Source organism: Pogoniulus pusillus, chromosome 31 (assembly GCF_015220805.1).
Source record: "Pogoniulus pusillus isolate bPogPus1 chromosome 31, bPogPus1.pri, whole genome shotgun sequence".
Taxonomy (NCBI): domain Eukaryota; kingdom Metazoa; phylum Chordata; class Aves; order Piciformes; family Lybiidae; genus Pogoniulus; species Pogoniulus pusillus.
The window spans coordinates 14,041,321-14,061,526 of record NC_087294.1 but is presented as its reverse complement, the minus strand read 5'-3'; the positions used below and the strand labels follow the sequence as shown (position 1 = coordinate 14,061,526).

The 20,206-nt window shown below is 48.9% G+C and overlaps 1 protein-coding gene across 3 annotated transcripts; it reads right to left on the bottom strand.

The window, feature by feature from the left end:
- Positions 1-878: 878 nt before the first annotated feature.
- CNR1 (cannabinoid receptor 1) lies at positions 879-19,537 on the bottom strand. 3 transcript variants are annotated; one of them, XM_064169148.1, is made up of 2 exons: positions 19,315-19,537; positions 879-3,344 (listed from the first exon to the last, which is right to left on the bottom strand). In XM_064169148.1, exon 2 carries the CDS (start codon positions 3,281-3,283, stop codon positions 1,862-1,864), a length of 1,422 nt encoding a protein of 473 aa, XP_064025218.1. In that variant the 5' UTR covers positions 3,284-3,344; positions 19,315-19,537; the 3' UTR covers positions 879-1,861. The 3 variants fall into 3 exon arrangements, with proteins under 3 accessions (XP_064025218.1, XP_064025219.1, XP_064025217.1); XM_064169149.1 differs by lacking the exon at positions 19,315-19,537 and adding an exon at positions 18,998-19,171; XM_064169147.1 differs by lacking the exon at positions 19,315-19,537 and adding an exon at positions 18,427-18,577.
- Between the last annotated feature and the right edge of the window lie 669 nt (positions 19,538-20,206).

Sequence of the window (20,206 nt, the reverse complement as noted above, 5' to 3'; positions counted from 1 at the left end):
TCAGTGGCACAGCACCAGCACGTGGCTTAAAACCAGCTGCCCGTGAAAAGGAACCAAGAGTTGGCACCTTTGCTTTTCAGCGTTCGTTATTCGCCCAGCACCCAAGAGCAGGGCCACAGTCTGCGCAACCATCGATGTCACAGAATCACAGAATCAACCAGGCTGGAAGAGACCTCCAAGATCATCCAGTCCAACCTATCACCCAGGCCTATCCAGTCATCTAGACTATGGCACTAAATGCCTCATCCAGTCTTTTCTTGATGTCCTTCTGTATCAACGCAGTGGTATTTAAAAGTCTGAACCAGTGCACTCCTCTCTTTACATTCCTCCTCTACTCCTCTGTTGCTGTTACTCTCGTATGCATATGAAAGTAAAAGGTAGTGGGGAAATAACTTCAGTAGAAGAACACAAAGCCTCTCCTCTAAGTCCACAGAAGACCACTAAAAAGTGTTAAAAATTCCAAAATAGCTCGTAGGAATTCTTCAAACACAGCTAAGTGTTTTCAACAGGGGGTGAGGGGGTGGGGGGGTTTACATATCACATTTCACATTATTTCCACAGTTAAGTTCTACCTTATCACTTTTTGTTTGTTTGTTTGTTTAATCAGACAAATATCAACAACACAGAATAAGAACAGCATACAACTCACGGGACACGACACACGCGTTACAGAAACCTCTAAAACTCAGCACTGCCGCTTTGGGAAGAAACCAAAAGCTCCAATTACTTACAGACAGGAAATACACTTCACATTGAGATGAACAGCGTGATGACAAGGCTTTGCTTCGTCTTATTCCAGAGTATTAGTTTTGAGGATGAGTTAAGTTTTCAGGTAGGTTTCACAATTTTTCTTTGTCACACCCCTCCCTCTCCCCCCCCCAAAAAAAAAAAATCCTTGCTAACCTGGTTAATTTTCTCTGTGCTCTTTCACTTATTATTCAGTAAACACTTTTTGAGGGGGAAAAAAACCAAACAAACTCACAACAAAACAACCAAACTAAAATTCTGAACATTTCACTTGAATCTCTTGATTCAACTGAATTCTCTACTTGTATTGTAGAACCTGAAGAACTCGCTGATGGTAATGCTCTTAATACAATCATTGCTCTGCTTACAATGACAAACCTTCAAGTGAATTCTCTACTTGAATTCTCTACTTGAATTGTAGAACCTGAAGAACTCACTGATGGTAATGCTCTTAATACAATCATTGCTCTGCTTACAATGACAAACCTTCAAGTGAATTCTCTACTTGAATTGTAGAACCTGAAGAACTTGCTGATGGTAATGCTCTTAATACAATCATTGCTCCGCTCACAATGACAAACCTCAAGTGAAATCTCTACTTGAATTCACTACTTGAATTGTAGAACCTGAAGAACTTGCTGATGGTAATGCTCTTAATACAATCATTGCTCCGCTCACAATGACAAACCTCAAGTGAAATCTCTACTTGAATTCACTACTTGAATTGTAGAACCTGAAGAACTCGCTGATGGTAATGCTCTTAATACAATCATTGCTCTGCTTACAATGACAAACCTTCAAGTGAATTCTCTACTTGAATTTTCTACTTGAATTGTAGAACCTGAAGAACTCGCTGATGGTAATGCTCTTAATACAATCATTGCTCCACTTACAATGACAAACCAAAACAACAACAACAACAGCAACAACAACAAAAATATTACGGGAAGGTACAAACACGTTAAGCCACGGGTTTGGTTTTCTCTGTGGTGGATTTTTTTTTGTTGTTGTTGTTTTGATTTTTTTTTATTATTATTATTATTATTATTATTTCTTTATTTTTTAATTTTTAACCTAACTCTTTTTTTCTCCCGACACTGAGAAGTCTCTGCCTTTACAACGCTTCAGCAGTCGTGTCCGTGGAGACGGACATGGTAACTTTGGCAATCTTAACTGTGCTCTTAATGCAGCTCTCGGCAGCCCTGTGCACGTTGCCCGCGTTGTTGGCGTGCTTGTGCTGGCAGTCAGACTCCATGCTGTTATCCAGGGGCTGCGCCGTGCCTTCGCAGGTGGGGAACATGCTGCGGAAGGCGTGTCGCAAGTCCTTGCTCCTCAGAGCGTAGATGATGGGATTCACTGTTGAATTCAGCAAACAGAGCATGCTACAGAAGGCAAAGATAGTCTTGATGAGCTTGTTCATTTTCCCAAAGACATCGTACACCATGATGGCGAGGAGAGGGCCCCAGCATATGATTAAAACAACTAGGATAAGGACCAAGGTTTTGGCTAACCTGATGTCCATACGAGTTTGATCGGGCCTAGTGATCTGCACCTTACCGTCCTCCGTCGACTGAATGATGATGCTTTTCTGCGTGCCCCGCTGGATCATGCGCACAGCGTGGCTGTGAGCCTTCCACAGGATGTACATGTAAGCATAGACAATGAACAGTAAGAGGACGCTGGTGACCCCGATCCAGAACATCAGGTAGGTCTCGTCGATGAGAGGGAATATGTCTGAACAAACGGAGTTGAGCTTTTTGCAGTTCCAGCCGAGCAGCGGCAGCACGGCTATGACGATAGCGATGGTCCACATCACACAGAACGCCACCACAGCCTTCGGTCGGGTAACAATCCTTTTGTAAGCCAGCGGCCTGTGTATGGATATGTAGCGGTCTATGGCCGTCAGGAAAAGGCTACCTACGGAGGCGGTGAAGGAGGCTGTAACTCCACCCAGTTTGAACAAGAAGACGTTGGGGCTGTCCTTCCGGTGGAAAACATGGAAATCCACAAAGCTGTAGACGAAGATCACGCTGCCCAGCAGGTCAGCCACAGCCAGGCTGCCGATGAAATGGTAGGAGGGTCGACACCGGAGGCTTCGGGAGTGGAGGATGACGCACAGGACGAGGAGGTTCTCTAGGACCGTGAAGGTGCCCAGAGTGAGCGAGAGCACGGCGATGGCCAGCTGCTGGCTGGGGTTCAGGATCATAAAGCACTCCATATCCATGAAGTTCTCTCCACATTGTATGTTCTCCTCGCTATCCTTAAATGTGGACAGGGATTTGTTGTAAAACTCTGTGATGTTGACCTGATCTGAAGGAATGATGCTCAACAGGGGATCATCTCCTGCAGTCATTTTTTCTTGGAAAGGATCACCCCTGAAGGAAGAGAGAGGGAACTTCTGGGGGTAGTATCCCAGCTTGGATGCCATGTCACCCTTCATGTCTTCGTAGTGGATATCGTTGGAGCCCACGTAGAGAAGATCTGTTGTGATTGTTCGGAAAGTTGTATCTGCGAGGCCATCTAGGACTGACTTCATAACCCCAGTCTTGCTGGCTTCAGAGAGGCTTGGGGGAGGAAAAAATGCATCAGAGGAATTCCTAGAAAGGAAAAAAGAAAAAAGATGAGAATTCATTAAAAGAAACAGGCAGACAAACTTCACAAACAACTCAGCTGAATGGTGTCAAACAAAATCAACCTTTCATTGTATTGATACAGGTCTGGCCTTTGCCACCTGCAGGAAGCAGTGAGTGGAAGTTCACTAGAACTGGACCTCACTAGAGCTGATTTACACTGAGAAGTGATGTGGAAAACAGAAGAGCAAGGAATTAAGTATTCCACAGGGAAGTAATTTTCCTTTTCTCATCAAAACCTTCCAAGCCGCTCCAGCAGAAAGGTGCTTTTGTCTACATCTCAACTTGGCTTCTGATTGCAAAGCACCTTGCAGACCAATATTCCTTGGGCTTGCTTCATTTAGGTAATACCAGGTGCCACTGCAAGAGCAGCAGCACCATCACTGCTTTGCTTTCCAAAGGCACTGAGGGTTGGGAAAATGTGACAACAGAGAGGAAAGGGGGAAAAGCCACAGTTTCACAGACCGCCCAATACCCCTCTCTGTTACCTTAGCACAGCAACCTGAGGTACACTGACATCCTGGATTTGTTATTGTAAAGTTATTGGCAAGGTATTTAACCTGCAAACACAGGGATCTGGACGAGGGTTCATTAGTCTACTCCTTTCTGCTAAGCAAGCTAAGGTAACTGGGATGGTTTGGGGTATATGGGGAAAGGAGGTTGTTACCTAGCCCTGTCCAGTCTCAGGAAAGGTGAGCAGCGCTGCTAAGCCAATGAGTGCAGCAGTGATCAGCTCTATGTAGATCAGAAGCCTCAGTCAGGGCAGTTCACACTGGCATAGCACTGAGTTTGAGTCAGTGCACCAGCACCGGGCCAGCGGTGTGCCCAGGTGGCCAAGAAGGCCAATGGCAGCTTGGGCTGGCTCAGGAACAGTGTGGCCAAAAGGACCAGGGAAATCCTTCTGCACCTGTACTCAGCACTGCTCAGGCCACACCTTGAGTGCTGTATCCAGTTCTGGGCTCCTCAGTTTAAGAAAGATGCTGAGGTGCTTGAACATGTCCAGAGAAGGGCAGCAAGGCTCGGGAGGGCCCTGGAGCAGAGCCCTGTGAGGAGAGGCTGAGGGAGCTGGGGGTGTGCAGCCTGCAGCAGAGGAGGCTCAGGGCAGAGCTCTTTGCTGTCTACAACTACCTGAAGGGAGGCTGTAGCCAGGTGGGGTTGGGCTCTTTTCCTACGCACCCAGTGACAGAATAAGAGGACACAGCCAATCACTCTGTGAAGAACTTCTTCCTTAAACCTGCCCTGGTGCAGTTTGAGACTGTGTCCTCTTGTTCTGTCAACAAGTCCAACCCCCCTGCCAGAGCAGGACCATAGAATGTAGCACAGGTCACAGAGGAACACATCCAGACAGGGCTGGAAAGGCTCCAGAGAAGGAGACTCCACAGCCTCTCTGGGCAGCCTGTGCCAGGGCTCTGGGACTGTTGCAATAAAGAAGTTCTTCCTCATCTTGAGGTGCTGTAGTTTTGATCCATTACCCCTTGTCCTATCACAGAGTACAACTGAGAAAAGTCTGTCCCCTCCCAGTGTATTTAAAAACATTGATTAGATCCCCTCTCAGTCTTCTCTTCACCAGACCAAACAGCCCCAGGTCCCTCAGCCTCTCCTCATCAGGCAGTGCTCCAGCCCCTTCACCATCTTCATGGCCCTCCCTTGGACTCTTTCGAGTAAATCCCTATCCCTCCTGAACTGGGGGAGCCCAAAACCGAACACAACATTGCAGGTGAGGTCTCACCAGGGCAGAGTTATCTTTTTGAAAACAAAACAAAACCAAAAGAGTAGAAGTACAGTAAAAGTACAGTAAAAGTACAGTAAAGCAGTGCTAGAAACACATAAGGATGGCCATGGCAGTCTCTGTCATTCCAGCTCACTTCTGAGAGAAGAAACACAACCATGCAAATGATCAAAGCCACAGCCCCGCGTGGAGAAGATTAACTTTGAGCAGAGCTTCAAAAACTGAATGCTTCTGCCAGACAGAGAAACAAATTGTTCTGAGGTAGCTGGTCCCTGCTGGAGTCATGTTAAGTACAGACTCCTTCAGAACAAGGTGCAAGCTGCTGCTCGACCCCTACCTTTGTTTGAAACACAAATGAACACCTGAATTCCTGCCTGCTCTTTTGAAGGTGGCAGTGAGTTAGGTGACAACATCACTATGCATGCATATGCTCTGCTAACACCACGCTTAATGGGATCAGGAGAGCCAAGTCTCACTCTGAATTCCAATTATACTTTTCCTTCCCCCCCCCTATATTTTAACATTATTACAGTAATTTCCACCTTATTGTCTCTGCAAAGAGAGTTTTCTTGGTGAGTACTTGGGAGTTCATTAGGGCTGTAGTTCAGGCTTTGAGGGGATGCAGCTGACATTCATTTTGGTTTTGTCTGCTGCTGGGAATATCATCATTGGAAATTTCTAGCAGTATGGCTCTGCATGCACCTATCTCAGGAAAGCTGGGGAGGGACTACTGACAAGGTCTTGTAATAACAGGACAAGGAATAATGGGTTTAAACTGGGAAGCTTAAAATTAGATGTTAGGAAAGGGTTCTTTCCAGTGAGGGTGGTGAGACACTGGCACAGGTTGCCCAGGGAGGTTGTGGAGCACAGAAGCACAGAATGGCATCTTTGATCACATTCAGTGCTTCTGTGCTCCACAACCTCCCTGGAGGTGTTCAAGGCCAGGCTGGATGAGGCCTTGAGCAACCTGTTCTAGTGGGAGGTGTCCCTGCCTATGGCAGAGGGTTGGAACTGATGATCCTTGAAGTCCCTTCCAACCTAAACCATTCTAAGTTTTGAGGTCTCTTCCAGACCCTGACATGCTGTGATTCTGTGAACTTCTGTGTCTTGTCACAGTCTACCCAGAAGACAAGGGTCCCCTGCAGAGATCTCCCCCTCTCTGGATAGGGCTGAGGTGACAGGCAAGGGCTGCAGCAAGGTCCCCTGACAGGCAAGGCAGTCTCTGTGCCATGCTGTAATCCACTCCTTCTGCAGAAACCTGTTCCAGTGCCTTGCCACCCTCATGGTGAAGAACTTCTTCCTAATGTCTAATCTGCATCTACCTTTCCTCTAGCTTGGAACCATTCCCCCCAGTCCTATCACTACCTGGCACCCTAAAAAGTCCCTCCCCAGCTTTCATGTAGGCTCCCTTCAGATAGTGGAAGGCCAAAAGAAGGTCTTCCTTAAAGGAGTTCCATTATCTCACTCATTCTAAAGCAGTTAGATGTTCATTAAAGATGAAGAAGGGCTCACACTGATGCCAGCACTCAAAAGTACCCATGGCACCGGCTGCCCAGGGAGGTGGTGGAAGCTTCATCCCTGGAGGTCTTTAAGGCCAGGCTCAGGATGTGGCTCTGAGCAATCTGATCTAGTGTGAGCTGTCGCTGCCCAGGGTAGGGGGGGGTGGAACTGCATGATCCTTGAGGCCCCTTCCAGCCCTGACACTTGTATGAATCTCTGATGATTTTCACGACCGCACGCAGCACTTCAGAGCAAGTAAAGAAATGATGACTAGAGATGAGGATTAAAGCAGAAGGATCATTCCTCTTGAAGGCCAGGCTCAGAGAACCGAAGCTGAACATCATTTGATAGACTTGCAGATGGCTGTGGATGGGCACTGCCAGCCCAGCTGTGCAAAGTGACTGCCACTAGATGGAGTGGCTTTTACAAACACTCGCTCGACAGTCTGCAGAGACCTGGATTTAGCTTTCTCTAGCCCTTTTCTTTTTTTCCAGCCTGCTTTACACCCGGTTCAAACATAAGAGGTGTTAAACATCAGCTGAAGGTCACTCACACTTTGCAAAGCTTTACCCTCAAAGCAGAAGAGTTAATGAAGAACTACCTGAAGGGAGGCTGTAGCCAGGTGGGGTTGGTCTCTTCTGCCAGGTAAGCACCAACAGAACAAGGGGACACAGTCTCAAATTGTGCCAGGGGAGGTCTAGGCTGGATGTTAGGAGGAAGCTCTTCCCAGACAGAGTGAATGGCATTGGAATGGGCTGCCATAAAATCACAGAATCGCAGAATGTCAGAGGCTGGAAGGGACCTTGAAAGCTTTAACCCCACTGCAGAGCAGGATCAGCTAGAGCAGAGCGCACAGGAATGCATCTCAAGTTGTGCCAGGGGAGGGATATTAGGAGGAAGCTCTCCACAGTGATTTGCCATTGGAATGGGCTGCCCAGGGAGGTGGTGGAGTTGTCATCCCCGGAAGTATTGAAGCCAAGCCTGGATGGGGCACTCAGTGCCATGGTCTGGTTGATTGGCCGGGGCTGGGTGCTAGGTTGGACTGGATAAGCTTGGAGGTCTCTTCCAACCTGGTTGGAAGAGAATCTTAGAATCTTATGATTCTAAGAGTTGGGGGTGCAAGTCTTACTGCTGCCATCCACCGTGTGGTTATGTAGCCTTAAAAGATGCTTGGATGCTATCAGAATATTAACACCCCCTAAGTAAAATACAAAATACATAATATGTAAGAGGCTGATAACTCATCTCAAACAACAGGAAGAATTATACCTCCCCTGGACTTCTTGTTGGTCCATGGGACCAGTTTGCTTAGGTAACAAGAAGACTTTGTTAAAAGCTATTACCTATCTTCTCCTGCTGTCCTAGGGAAGAAAGAGGACTAGAAAATCTTTAACACTGTCTCAAAAAAAGGAAAAAATAAAGGGTTGATTTTCTTATCACTTTAAAATCAGGATGACTGATAGAGTAATTTTAACAGCCTGAAGAGAAACAATGAGTATTTGCCTTCTTCCTCAGCAAGAAATTATCAGCAACGCAACCATGCGACTGATAACTCGCAAAGATGTTGACGTGGCTAGAAAAGGAATCAAAACAAGAAAGAGAAATCCACAATGAAACCTTCTAGCTTCTACTCCAGAAAATATTTTGATCTCTAATGTCTATATATTTGTTCTATGATACAGCTAATTAAGAACAGGCTAAAGGACAGGAAGGTATAATTAAGACATATAAGCTTATAATTAAGACATAACCTTACATGTTATAAGGTTGGCAAGTCCTTCAGAGAAAGGTTTCATCTTCTATTGCAGAGAGACTGTTTGCAAAGGGCTACAGGGACAGGATGAGGGCAATGATTCAAACTAGAGCAGAGCAGATTGAGATTGGATGTTAGGAACAGGTTCTGCACCATGGGGGTGGTGGAACACTGGAACAGGTTGCCCAGGGAGGTGATTGTGGCCCTGTGCCTGGAGGTATTCAAGGTGAGGCTGCAGAGGGCTGTTGATGATGTCCCTGCTGAGTGCAGAGGGACTTGGACTGGATGACCTTTGGAGGTCTCATCCAACCCCAGACCATTCTGTGATTCTATGAAGTCTATACAGCACAGGCTCACAGGATGCAAGGGGTTGGAAGGGACCCAAGGAGATCATCCAGTCCAACCCCCCTGCCAGAGCAGGACAATCCTATCTAACACAGAGGAACACATCCAGACAGGCCTGGAAAGGCTCCACAAAAGGAGACTCCACAACCTCTCTGGGCAGCCTGTGCCAGGGCTCTGGGACCCTCACAGGAAAGAAGTTCCCCCTTGTGTTGAGGCAGAACCTCTTTTGCTGCAGCTTCCATCCATTGCTCCTTGTCCTATCCCAGGGAGCAGTGAGCAGAGCCTGTCCCCCCCCTCCTGGCAGCCCTCAGATACTGATAAACATTTATCCAATCCCCTCTCAGGCTTCTCTTCTCCAGACTAAGCAGCCCCAGGGCCCTCAGCCTCTCCTCATCAGCCATGCCCTCCAGTCCCCTCATCATCCTCCTAGCCCTCCACTGGACCCTCTGCAGCAGATTCCTGTCCCTCTTCAACTGGGGAGCCCAAAACTGAACACAGTATTCCAGATGAGGTCTCAGCAGGGCAGAGCAGAGGGGGAGGAGAACCTGCCTTGTTCTGCTGGACACACTCCTCCTGATACACCCCAGGATCCCATTGGCCTTCTTGGCCAGCAGGGCACATTGCTGTGCCATGGGTATCTGTTAGCCACCATCACCCCCATGTCCCTCTGCACAGGGCTGCTCTCCAGCAGTCACCTCCCAGCCTATGCTGGTGCAGTTCATTATCCCTCCCCAGATGCAGGACTCTGCACTTGTCCTTGTTGAACTTCACCTGGTTCCTCTGTGCCCAGCTCTCAGCCTGTCCCTCTGGACAGCCACACAGCCTGCAGCTGTCTCAGCCAAGCCTCCCAGCAGATCCCTGTCCCTCTTAAACTGGGGAGCCCAAAACTGAACACAGCATTCAAAATGAGGTCCCACCAGGACAGAGCACCCACCACACTGGGTCCACAAGGCACTAGCACAGGAGGATGAGCAGTAATTTCTCCTGGTGTACAGTCAGCTGGAAAAGTCTGAGAGAAATGAGATGTGCCACAGTAACTGTTGGCCTCCAGGAACTAAGAACTGCCCTATCAGACAAAAATTTATACAGCTAATAATTACTTTATCCCATATGGCAACAAACACTCCTGCTTCAAGGACAGAAAGAGGTTTCTGAGCCTTGGGAAAGAAATGTGCAGCCTGAGAATTGGCACTCTCAGGCTCAGCAACACCAAGCAAAGGGAAAAAAACACAGGGTGGCAACGTGAAAGCAAGCTCACCCCTCTGCTGTTTACTGTGCCGCTGCTCTAGCTCCAGCACCGTGCTACTCCTGGGCTATAAATGGCAAATATGCTGTCACTCCTCATTCAGGAAAACTTCCACTCACTCCAGGGGGAATTTCCTCTGCTTGAGGGATGGGGAGGGAGCACAGACATCAGGAGAAGAGCATAGGAGTGATGCTCCTAGTTACAGCAAGGCACCATCGGCCATGGGGTAAAGTGGGGCATGCAAGGACTGAACCCAATTCTGTTCTTATCTAAGATGATGGTATCTCTGCTAAGCTGAACCTTGATTAGCAAGAAACCACAGCTACCTGGTTAATTATGTTAATTAACATACCGTTTGCACACTAGCAGGGTAGGGGTTGGATTGTTCTAACCTGGGGGTTGCCCCTCTGTGACTCCCCCCAGCATCCAGCAGCTGAAAATCTGAACGACAGAAACAGAACAAGGAGGGGAAAAGAGAGCATTAGTTGGTGAGTGAAAGAAACACTAAGAGAAGCACAATCTTCTCCCTACAAAGGCTTGTTGCTGAGATAGAACTGTAGAATCAAGCAGGTTGGAAGAGACCTCCAAGATCGTCCAGCCCAACCTAGCACCCAGCCCTGGCCAATCAACCAGACCATGGCACTGAGTGTCCCATGCAGGCTTTGCTTCAACACCTCCAGGCACAGAGACTCCAGGTGAGCACATGGGCAGCTTCTAAGCGTTCTGCTGCCCATCTCTAAATGGCTCAGATTGCTCCACCTTGGAGAGAGTTAAACACCCAAAGCGAAGGCATGACTGAGAAACTGGGGCTGTTTTGTCAGGAGAAGACCTGAGAGGAGATCTGATCAATATGTACAAGTATCTGAGAGGTGGGTGTCAAGTGCCTGAGGCCAAGCTCTTTTTGCTGGTCAGCAGCAAGAAGCCAAGGAGCAGTGGATACAAACTGGAACAGAGAAGGTTTCAGCTCAACACGAGGAGAAGCTTCCTTAGAGTGAGGGTGACAGAGCCCTGGAACAGGCTACCAGGGGGGTTATGGAGTCTCCTTCACTGGAGACTTTAAAAACCCACCTGGATGCATTCCACCCTGGGTGATGCTGCTTTGGCAGGCGAGTTGGAGAGTGGTGAGAGGCTGGAATGGGTTGCCCAGGGAGGTGGTTGAGGCCCCATGGCTGGAGGTGTTTAAGGCCAGGCTGGCTGAGGCTCTGAGCAGACTGATCTAGGGTAGGGTGGCCCTGCCCATAGCAGGGGGTTGGAACTGGCTGATCCTTGTGGTCCCTTCCAACCCTGACTGGTTCTGTGATTCTATGACCTAGGGTGAGATGTCCCTGCCCATGCCAGAGGGGTTGGAACTAGATGATCCTTGTGGTCCCTTCCAACCCTGACTGATTCTGATTCTACCCTGGAGGTCCCTTGCAACTTGTAAGATTCTGTGACTGTGTAATTGTGTGAAGTGATATAGCAGCAGGCAGGGTGCACACCTGGTATGCAAGAAGCTTAGCCTGAAGCCCTTCCTCTGAGTTAAGCAAAGCAAGGATATGTCTCTCACATCCCACCCAGCCACAGGGGTGGGAAGAGCAGGGACAGCTGCTCTGTCTGCCTGCAAAAAAGCCCTCTGAGTTCCTGAGTTCATCCAAACCCCCTCAGCTCTTGAAATATAACCCCCTACACACACATTTCCTACCAAGTCAGAGACTACTGAAGTCACAAAGTGCCAAGGGGTCTGCCAGGGTGGCATTAAAAGAAAACTACAGCCAAGTTTGCCAGGCTTTTGGGAGAAAGGAGGGGAGGCAGAGGTGGCTATATTAAAACAATGTGAAATTTGAAGACCTGTCACAGTTCATGTATCTTAATTTCATTTAAAGATGAAGTGGTTTGCTGAAGTATGAAAGGCTCAGAAGAAAGGGAAACTCTGCCCTGGCAGTGGCTTCAAATCAGCTCTGCTTTAAGGACTCATTTCCCTACAAAGCAGAATAAATGAGGGATTCACAAAGTTTGATACAGGGCTGTGGGATTTACATTTTAAAGCAAATGGAAGCAAGCTCATTAAGCTGGGCCATTTTGAACTCTCAACCTCATCCTTTTTCACAAAAGGCATTTTTTTTTCTGGGGGGGATTTCAATATTCCAACAGAAGTTGCTTCATTTCCAGCCTCTTTTCTAGCCATTCTCTAGTACAAGGCATGAACATTAAATGAAGACAGAGAAGTCCAGCCAGGTACAAAAGAGATGGGGGTTGGACACTCAGTCTCCTGAAGCACCTAGAAGAGACAGATGCTTAGCACACAAACTGTAGTTGAAGTGAGATGTGATTTGAAGGAGCACAGCAGGACAGAAAAGATGCAGGCTCCACTGGATGCTAGCAGATAAAGGTCGCTAGAAGAATGTGTAAGGTCCAGAGGATGAAAATGACTGAAACTCACATTTATTAGGAACAAAAACCCCTAAAACACCCAGAACAAACCCCAACAAAATAAAGACATGACTGCTTCAAGAAAACAGCTGCCTGAGAAGAGCAAAAAAGGTCAAGAATTTGTTGCAGCAGATAATAGTAGTGAGCTTTATTAAGAGTAAGGATTAGGGACAGAAAGGTGGCAAAACCATTAGGCTCCAGGGATAACACATAAACTGCATGCCTCTCTCCTCCTCCCACAACAAACTGTGGCTCTAACAGTTCCCAATGAAAGACTTTGGGAGGCAGCAGGAAGATGCTGAGAGCAAGGGGAATGCAGGTTAAGCGGCTGGTGTGGAGAGGGCTGGCAGAGGAAAGGAGAGAAAACTCCTCTCCTCATATGGGAAACAGTATGGCTCCAGCTGAGAGGGCAGCAAACTGGGAAAGGTAAGAGAGGAAAACCCAAGTGGAAGGAGCTCCTGGGAGGCAGGGATGCAGATTCTAGGGAAAAGAATAGAATTGCCTTTGTGATTGGCTTGGGGAAAGCAGATCAGGTGAAGGAGAAACCTCTCCTCTTTTGAGCTGCACAAACTTTTGAGACACCTCTATAAGCCGAAGGCTAGAGCTAGTGGGATTTTCAGATCTCATCACAGAGAAAGAACAGAGCCACAGCTCTGCAGGCAATGGACTCACTCTTTTCAAAGTCCATTTCTGATCTGTACTCAAAACGCCGGAGGAAGATGCAAAGGGCTCTGAGAAGCCATCCCTGGTAAGGTCACAGCAAAGGGCAGTGCTGCACACACTGACATGTGGGATCGAGCTGGGGACAAGCAGGAGAGCTCAGCTGAGTAAATCTGGCCAGGCACATTAGTGAAAATCAAACTCTTTAAAGAAAATTAAGTACAGGACACCGACCTCAGAGGTGGGAAAGGAAAGAGAAGGCTCCAGTGGAGTCACAGAATCACAGGATCAGTCAGGGCTGGAAGGGACCACAAGGATCAGCCAGTTCCAACCCCCTGCTATGGGCAGGGATACCCTAGCTTAGATCAGCCTGCCCACAGCCTCATCCAGCCTGGCCTTAAACACCTCCGGCCATGGGGCCTCAACCACCTCCCTGGGCAACCCATTCCAGCCTCTCACCACTCTCCAACTCCCCTGCCAAGGCAGCATCACCCAGGGTAGTCCACACAGGAATGCATCCAGGTGGAGATCATCCAGTCCAACCCCCCTGCCAGAGCAGGACAATCCTATCTAGCACAGATCACAGAGGAACACATCCAGACAGGCCTTGAAAGTCTCCAGAGAAGGAGACTCCACAACCTCTCTGGGCAGCCTGTTCCAGGGCTCTGTCACCCTCACTCTAAGGAAGCTTCTCCTTGTGTTGAGCTGAAACCTCCTCTGTTCCAGTTTGTATCCATTGCTCCTTGGTTTATTGCTGTTGACCAGCAAAATGAGCTTGCCCCCCCCACTTGACACCCACCCCTCAGCTAATTGTACACATTGATCAGATCTCCTCCGCTTGACACCCACCACAACCCACCCCACAGAGCAGATAAACACACCAAAAGGCAAGAGAGGGTTTACAGGTAAGGACAGAAACACAGCAACACACTGCACAGCAACATCCTCTCTACCTCAGCCCTCAGGAGTCTGCTTCTCCTCAAAGCTGTTATTAGGCCACCAAGTATTGGCAGCGCTTAGAAGAGCAAAAACAAAAGGAAAGGCTTTTGGCAAACGTGATGTCCCATGCCATCAACATTAAGTGAAGGATGAAAACGTGCACTCCAATTAAAACATGGGAAACATCCTTTCAGGGCTGGAGCTGTCTGGCCTTTCAAAAAGAAAAAAACCCAACAAACCACCAAAAAAAACCAACCCCACACCAAAAACCAAACCAACAGCAAAAACCCCACTGAAATAAGCTCAGATGACTCTCTTCATAACTACCCTCAGAAGATGATGGTATTCAAATATACTGCCTTCACACACACAAACAACTTGTGAAATTATTTGCCAGCATATTAAGCTACTACACCAGATTGCTTGGCAATGGTGCATGTCTTCTAAATATGCAGATGCTTTAAGAGAGAGAGAGAGAAAAGGAGAAGTGAGAAAAGAATTACAGTAGAATCTGATATCCAAATTGCAGGGAGAGACTCCAAGCAATATTACAGCAGATTTGGAGAAACAGTTCAAAGATACTGAGGGATGAGCCATGACTTTGTGGTTTTGTGCAAAGATTTCTAGGCATAAAATTACAGGCATACATAGAATCACAGAATTAAGCAGGTTGGAAAAGACCTCGGAGATCATCGAGTCCAACCTATCACCTAACCCTTCTAATTAACTAAACCACAGCACTAAGTGCCTCATCCAGCCTACACCAACACATGCCTGGAGGAACAACTAAAGCCTCACAAACGCTGCAATAGCTTCTCATGTGTAAATTCCTGGTGCTAGAGGACAAGCAAACAAGCTAGAAGTGTAGGTAGTAAAAAACATATACAGGCAAGATGACTGCTGAGCATCTTCACAGAGCGAGTGGTCAGGCACTGGGATGAGCTGCCCAGGGAGGTGGTGGCGTCACCCACCCTGGATGTGTTTAAGGGTCATCTGGATGTGGTGCTTAGGGCCATGGTTTAAGGTGAATCTTGTTGAGTAGGGCTATAGGCTGGACTTGGTGATCCTGAGGGGCTTTTCCATCCTAGATGCTTCTGTGTTTTGTGACCCTGGATGTGTTTAAAGGTCACTTGGATGTGGTGCTTAGGGCTATGGTCTAAGGTGAATCTTGTAGAGTAGGGTTATAGGTTGGACTTGGTGATTTTGAGGGGCTTTGCCAACCTGGATGTTTCTCTGATTCCTGAATTCCCTTCCACACAGCCTAATTTTCCAGGCACATGCACAGTCCATACTCCAGCACTGCATTGCTTAAAACAGAAGCAGAGCTGACTAATAAGCACTGATTTCTGAGAGTATGCTTCATACATAGATCACAACAGAGGGCTGGAGCCCCTCAAGCCCCTAAGCACAAACTTTGAAAGCTTTCCAGCAAAAAAAAAACCCAGTAGAAATATGAAGCAAGAGCTTAAAAAGGCAACTGACAGCATTCCCTACAGATCTGCTCCTGCTCAGGACTTTGTAGTGAGCAAACAACGCCTTTCTGAAGAGCATACAACTGTCATAAAGCAGGTCAGCACAGGACGAGGTACTATTTGATGCCATCTAGCCTCAATCTATACAACCAAGGCAACATTTGAAAGGTATAAAACATCCAGTTCTGCCACTGGCCCTGCCCGAGTGACACTACACCAACACACCCAATAGCGAAACATCTGTTTCGTCTGTAATTTAGATGTGAGTTGCTTGAGCAAAAAGGAAAAAGGATGTTGCTACTGTTCCATCAGCATAATGCCCCTGCATGAGGCACAAATGGCAGAATAAAATGTGGTCCAACCTTATGTTGCAAACCAAATCATTTTTCATCAGCAACAATGGCACCTTTGGGAAAAAGAAGAGGGGAAAAAAGAGAGAGAGAGAGAGAGAGAGAGAGAGAGAGAGAGAGAGAAAGAAAAGTTCTTTCTAACGAGAAATTGATTTATAAGTCATTATGATCATTTCAAAAGGACAGGCCGTGGCTGGTTTCAGTGAGCATTAACAAAGCCAAGCACTGAGCTCTGGGATGGGGGGGTGGTGGTGTAAGGAAATTCTTATCCCACAGACGTGCGCTTCTCGCAGCTGTACAGCGTCAGTCCAGAAATGGAGACGCAAAAGCAGCACTGAGAAGACAGGTTGTCACATATTTAACTTTGCATTAATAACATGCTGTTGCTGTCTATTCTGGCACATTTGCAAGCCTCCTTTTAAGTACAAGTGGCTGGCATGCATTTCCACTATAGATAGGAAAACAAGAGCAGCCTTGTTATGATTAAAAGGGTCTATTTCCTTCTGTCTTCTGCGTCCATCTGCACAGCTGCTTTGAACTTGGCCAAATCTCACTGTTAGGGTGGTCTGCAGTACCTATTTTAAATCAGGAGCAGACTGTTAGCAAAGGGGGGGGGGGGGGGAAAGCCTTCCAAATTCTCACTTAAACGTCCATCAGTGGCTTTGTAGAGCATTCATCATTTTACACAGCTTAAACTTTGGGAATCACAGCGAAAGGTACCTACGATCATTTACTGTTTGAGGAGAAGACCTGGGTGAAGCTGGTACTGAATGTCTGCACAGAAATCAAGAGCAATCACTGTCAAGAAATTAATTCTATGCATGTGGTAGCCAACATCACGAGCAGAAAGAGATCACAAAGTTTCCACTGGAGAAGTCACAGTCATTTCTTATAAAACTTGCAGAAGCAGAGGGAGTAGGTCAGTGGCAGACAGTGCCTGAGACCTGCAGAACCAGGAACGGGAATGTACTTGTGAAACCATTGGGAAACACTTAGTCAATATATGGGTTTGAGGTCTCCCTTGCCTCAGTCTCCTCATCTACCCCCACTCAACAGAAAGCAAAGACATCCTAGCTCTCCATCTCTAGCGCGTAACACTTTCAGCACCAAAGATTCCCAGTGAGATGACAGCCTGCAAGCATTTTGGGATGGCCACGTTAAAAGGCTGAAAGTTAGAAATCACTTAAAAAAACCCCAAACACACACACACCACACACAAATCCCAAAGTAATTTAATTTCTAAACTTCCACTGCCCAACTGGAAACCTGCGAAGGGAGAAAAAGCAACGCATGCGGTGGCTAAGACCTGCCATTCCTTCAGCAGAGCACAAAAGCCCTTTAATGGGGTCCTTTATGCAACTGAGCTAACATAATTCACCAAAGAAATACAGCCAGGATCAAAGGCGCCCTCCTCACAGTACCAGAACCTGCTTCCACCTTCACCTTGAGTTTTATAGGTATTTCGACTTCATTACTGAGGCTTTAGGTCTTACCCAACAGTCGAGCAGGCAAATTTGCAGCAAACAGTCGATTTCTTTACCTAGCCAACTTTTTCCCCCGCCCCTACCCCCGGCAATAGATGCCTGCTGGCTCAGTCAAACAATTATTGCTTTTATCAGTTGTGCTTTAAAACGTTGTGTTATTTTTTTTTCATTCAAATGGTTCTGCCACTCATTCCAAAGACCATCAGACAACAAAGCAAAGCTGTTCCTAGTTGCCACAAAACTAATTCCAACCGCAAGCCAACCAGGAATTTCATGTTCCATCTTCTAAACTGTTTAAAGATGTTGGATTCATTTCTTTTACGGCTGATTTAATAAACTCTGTCTGAATAACACAGATACCTGCTAAAGCCACAGGGATTTTTGGGTTTGGGGTTTTTTTTTCTGTTCCCTTTCTTGAGAAGGGAAAAACCCAATGCTGGCAGTTGCTACGAGGTGTAATCCGAAAAGAATTAAGCACAGCCAAGTCTTTTTTTTTCGCAACGCTGCCCGTTTTGCTGCTAAATATCTTATTTCATATCAGCCTGATCCTTTGCATAATCTTGGAACATGTGAACAGCAATGCCACCCCCAGCAGGGAATGCTATATTCCTTTAAGAAAAGGTGAACAATGAAAACAACACCATACATCCAAAGAGGAGGGGGGGGGGGGGGGGAACCCACCCCACAAACAATATCACTACACCTTTAACAGGTTAAAAAAAAAAGCCACATTTGGCTTTTCTTTCCCTTTTCCTTCCTTTTTTTTTTCTTCTTTTTTTTTTCCTTCCTTTTTTTCCCCCTTCTTTTTTCCCCTTCCTTTTTTCCCCTTCCTTTCTTTTTTTCCCTTCCTTCCCCCCCCCTTAAATTTTTTTTTTTTAAACCAAAAGAACTTGTAGATGCCTACGGAGTATTTTGCTATCTGGCTCTAATGTTACAATGTCCCTTTATCTCCCGAAAGAAGAAAACATGCCGAAACTGTTAATGTGATCGTTTGCTGCCAGGCAGAAAATAACACTGGATGGTTAATTTTTTTTTTTAGAGAAAGAAGGAAAATGACGGAGTTCATCTTTTTTGACACCATTTTCCCAAACCGAAGTGAAATCACGGTAAGGAGCCCTCTCCTACCAACCTAACCCTCTCCTACCAAAGGCTTGGTACATACCTCATCCAGGGGTGCTCTCAATGGAGATTTGCAGGCGTCTTTGAGACAAAAAGATGCCCATTTAAAACATGCCCATCTGGTTACTCAGAATCATTTCTCAACAGCTGATGATTTCACATGACAAGCACTGCGTGAAGTTTAAAAAGCTCACTCTTTTTCGCCTGTTCCCCCCCTCCCCTCCCGAGACCTCCGAATTTCAGACAAAAACAAACCAACCAACCAGGAACCCTACTGGGATATTCCTGAAGATGCTGGATGCCTAACTGACATCTTTCAGCGGCACATCACTGCGCACAAAATCGCGAACTGCCTTTTATTTGCGGTTACAGCCTCAACGGCAGAGTTTTGGTAGGGAAAGTACACAAGAATGCAGCCTCGCCGTAAATTATCGGGGGCTGTGCAGGAGGAACCTCCGATGTCACATAAGGTCCTGTGGGAACCTGGGAGGCTGCGGGCTCCGCGCAGGGAAGAATAGCCGCGTGTTAACCGGAACGCCACCAGCCTCCCGCACCCCCATCCCCCGGGCTCCCCCCGCGTCCACCGCCCGGGCTCACGAAAGCAAACCACGCACCTCGGCCCACGGACTCTTCCCGGGTGGCTCCCGGGCACCTTCCAACTCTCCGCAGAAGCTCGAGGCGGCGGCGCGGAGCCGCGATCGGGGCAGGGGCGAGATCCGCTCTCTCCCGGTCCCCTTCGCAGACGTGGGTCGCAGATCCCGGGGAAGGATGCGCCCGCAGGCGGCCGCCTCCCCTACGCTGGCTTCGCCGTCGGGGCAGGTGGTGTCACCTCCCGGACCTCTCCGCCAACAAACTTTGAGGGGGACGACGGCTACCTGGCCCCCCGCCGCGGGGGCATCCGCTGCCCACTCCCGCCCCGCGTCATCCTTACCCTCTGCACGGCACCGGCCGCGTCCCCCGCCTGCTCCGGCCGCGCCGACCCCCGGCAGGGAGCGGGAGCACCGCCCCGCCCGGGCACCCCGGCACTGGGGAGCGCCGAGGAGGCGGTGCCGGCAAGGGGAAGGAGGAGGTGGGAGACTTCTCCCCCTGGCTGCCTCCCCTTCTTTCCTTCCCTCCCCTCAGCGCCTCCTCTCCGACCACCGCCGCCCTCGCTCGCCCGGCTCAGGCGGCGTGCCGGGCTCCGCCACCCTGCCGCCGCCACCGCCGCTCCATGTGCCGCCCGCCCCCACCAGGCCACCGCCCCCGGCCCTCCTCCGCCGCCTCCGCCCGTCGCCCGCCGCCTGCCTCGGCGAGGGGAGGCAACGCGGGAGCCGGCGGGCGCCCGGCGCGGCTCCGGCACACGCCGCCGCCGCGTCCCCCCCCGCTTTCCGCCCCTCTCCGGTGCCATTTATGAAGCCCGGGTCCCATCACGTGTCAGTGTGCCTTTTGTCCCGGCCCTGGCAGCGGCGGGGGCAGCGCCGGGGGAGACGCGCGGCGGCGGCGGCCAAACTTCGCTCCGGGGGAGGGACGCGGGGACACCGGGGACAACGGGGGTGGGAGGGGCGGGCGGGCGGCGGCACCGAGCGGGCCCTGGCCGTCCCGTCCGCTTCGGGCCGTGCCCCGCGCCCCCGGCCGGCCGCCGTTCGCCCCGCGGAGGGTCGGTGGGTGATTAATAGCAGTTAACCGCACCGTGCCGGCGTTAACCGCCGGGCGCCGGGGAGCCGGGCCGGCGGAGGCGGTGCGCGGGGCCTCCAGCCAATGTGGAAGGCAGCGCCTCCTCCGGCCTAAAGGGGTGGCAGCGCTGACCCGCCGCGGGGCCCGGTCCGCCCGCCAGCACCCTCCGC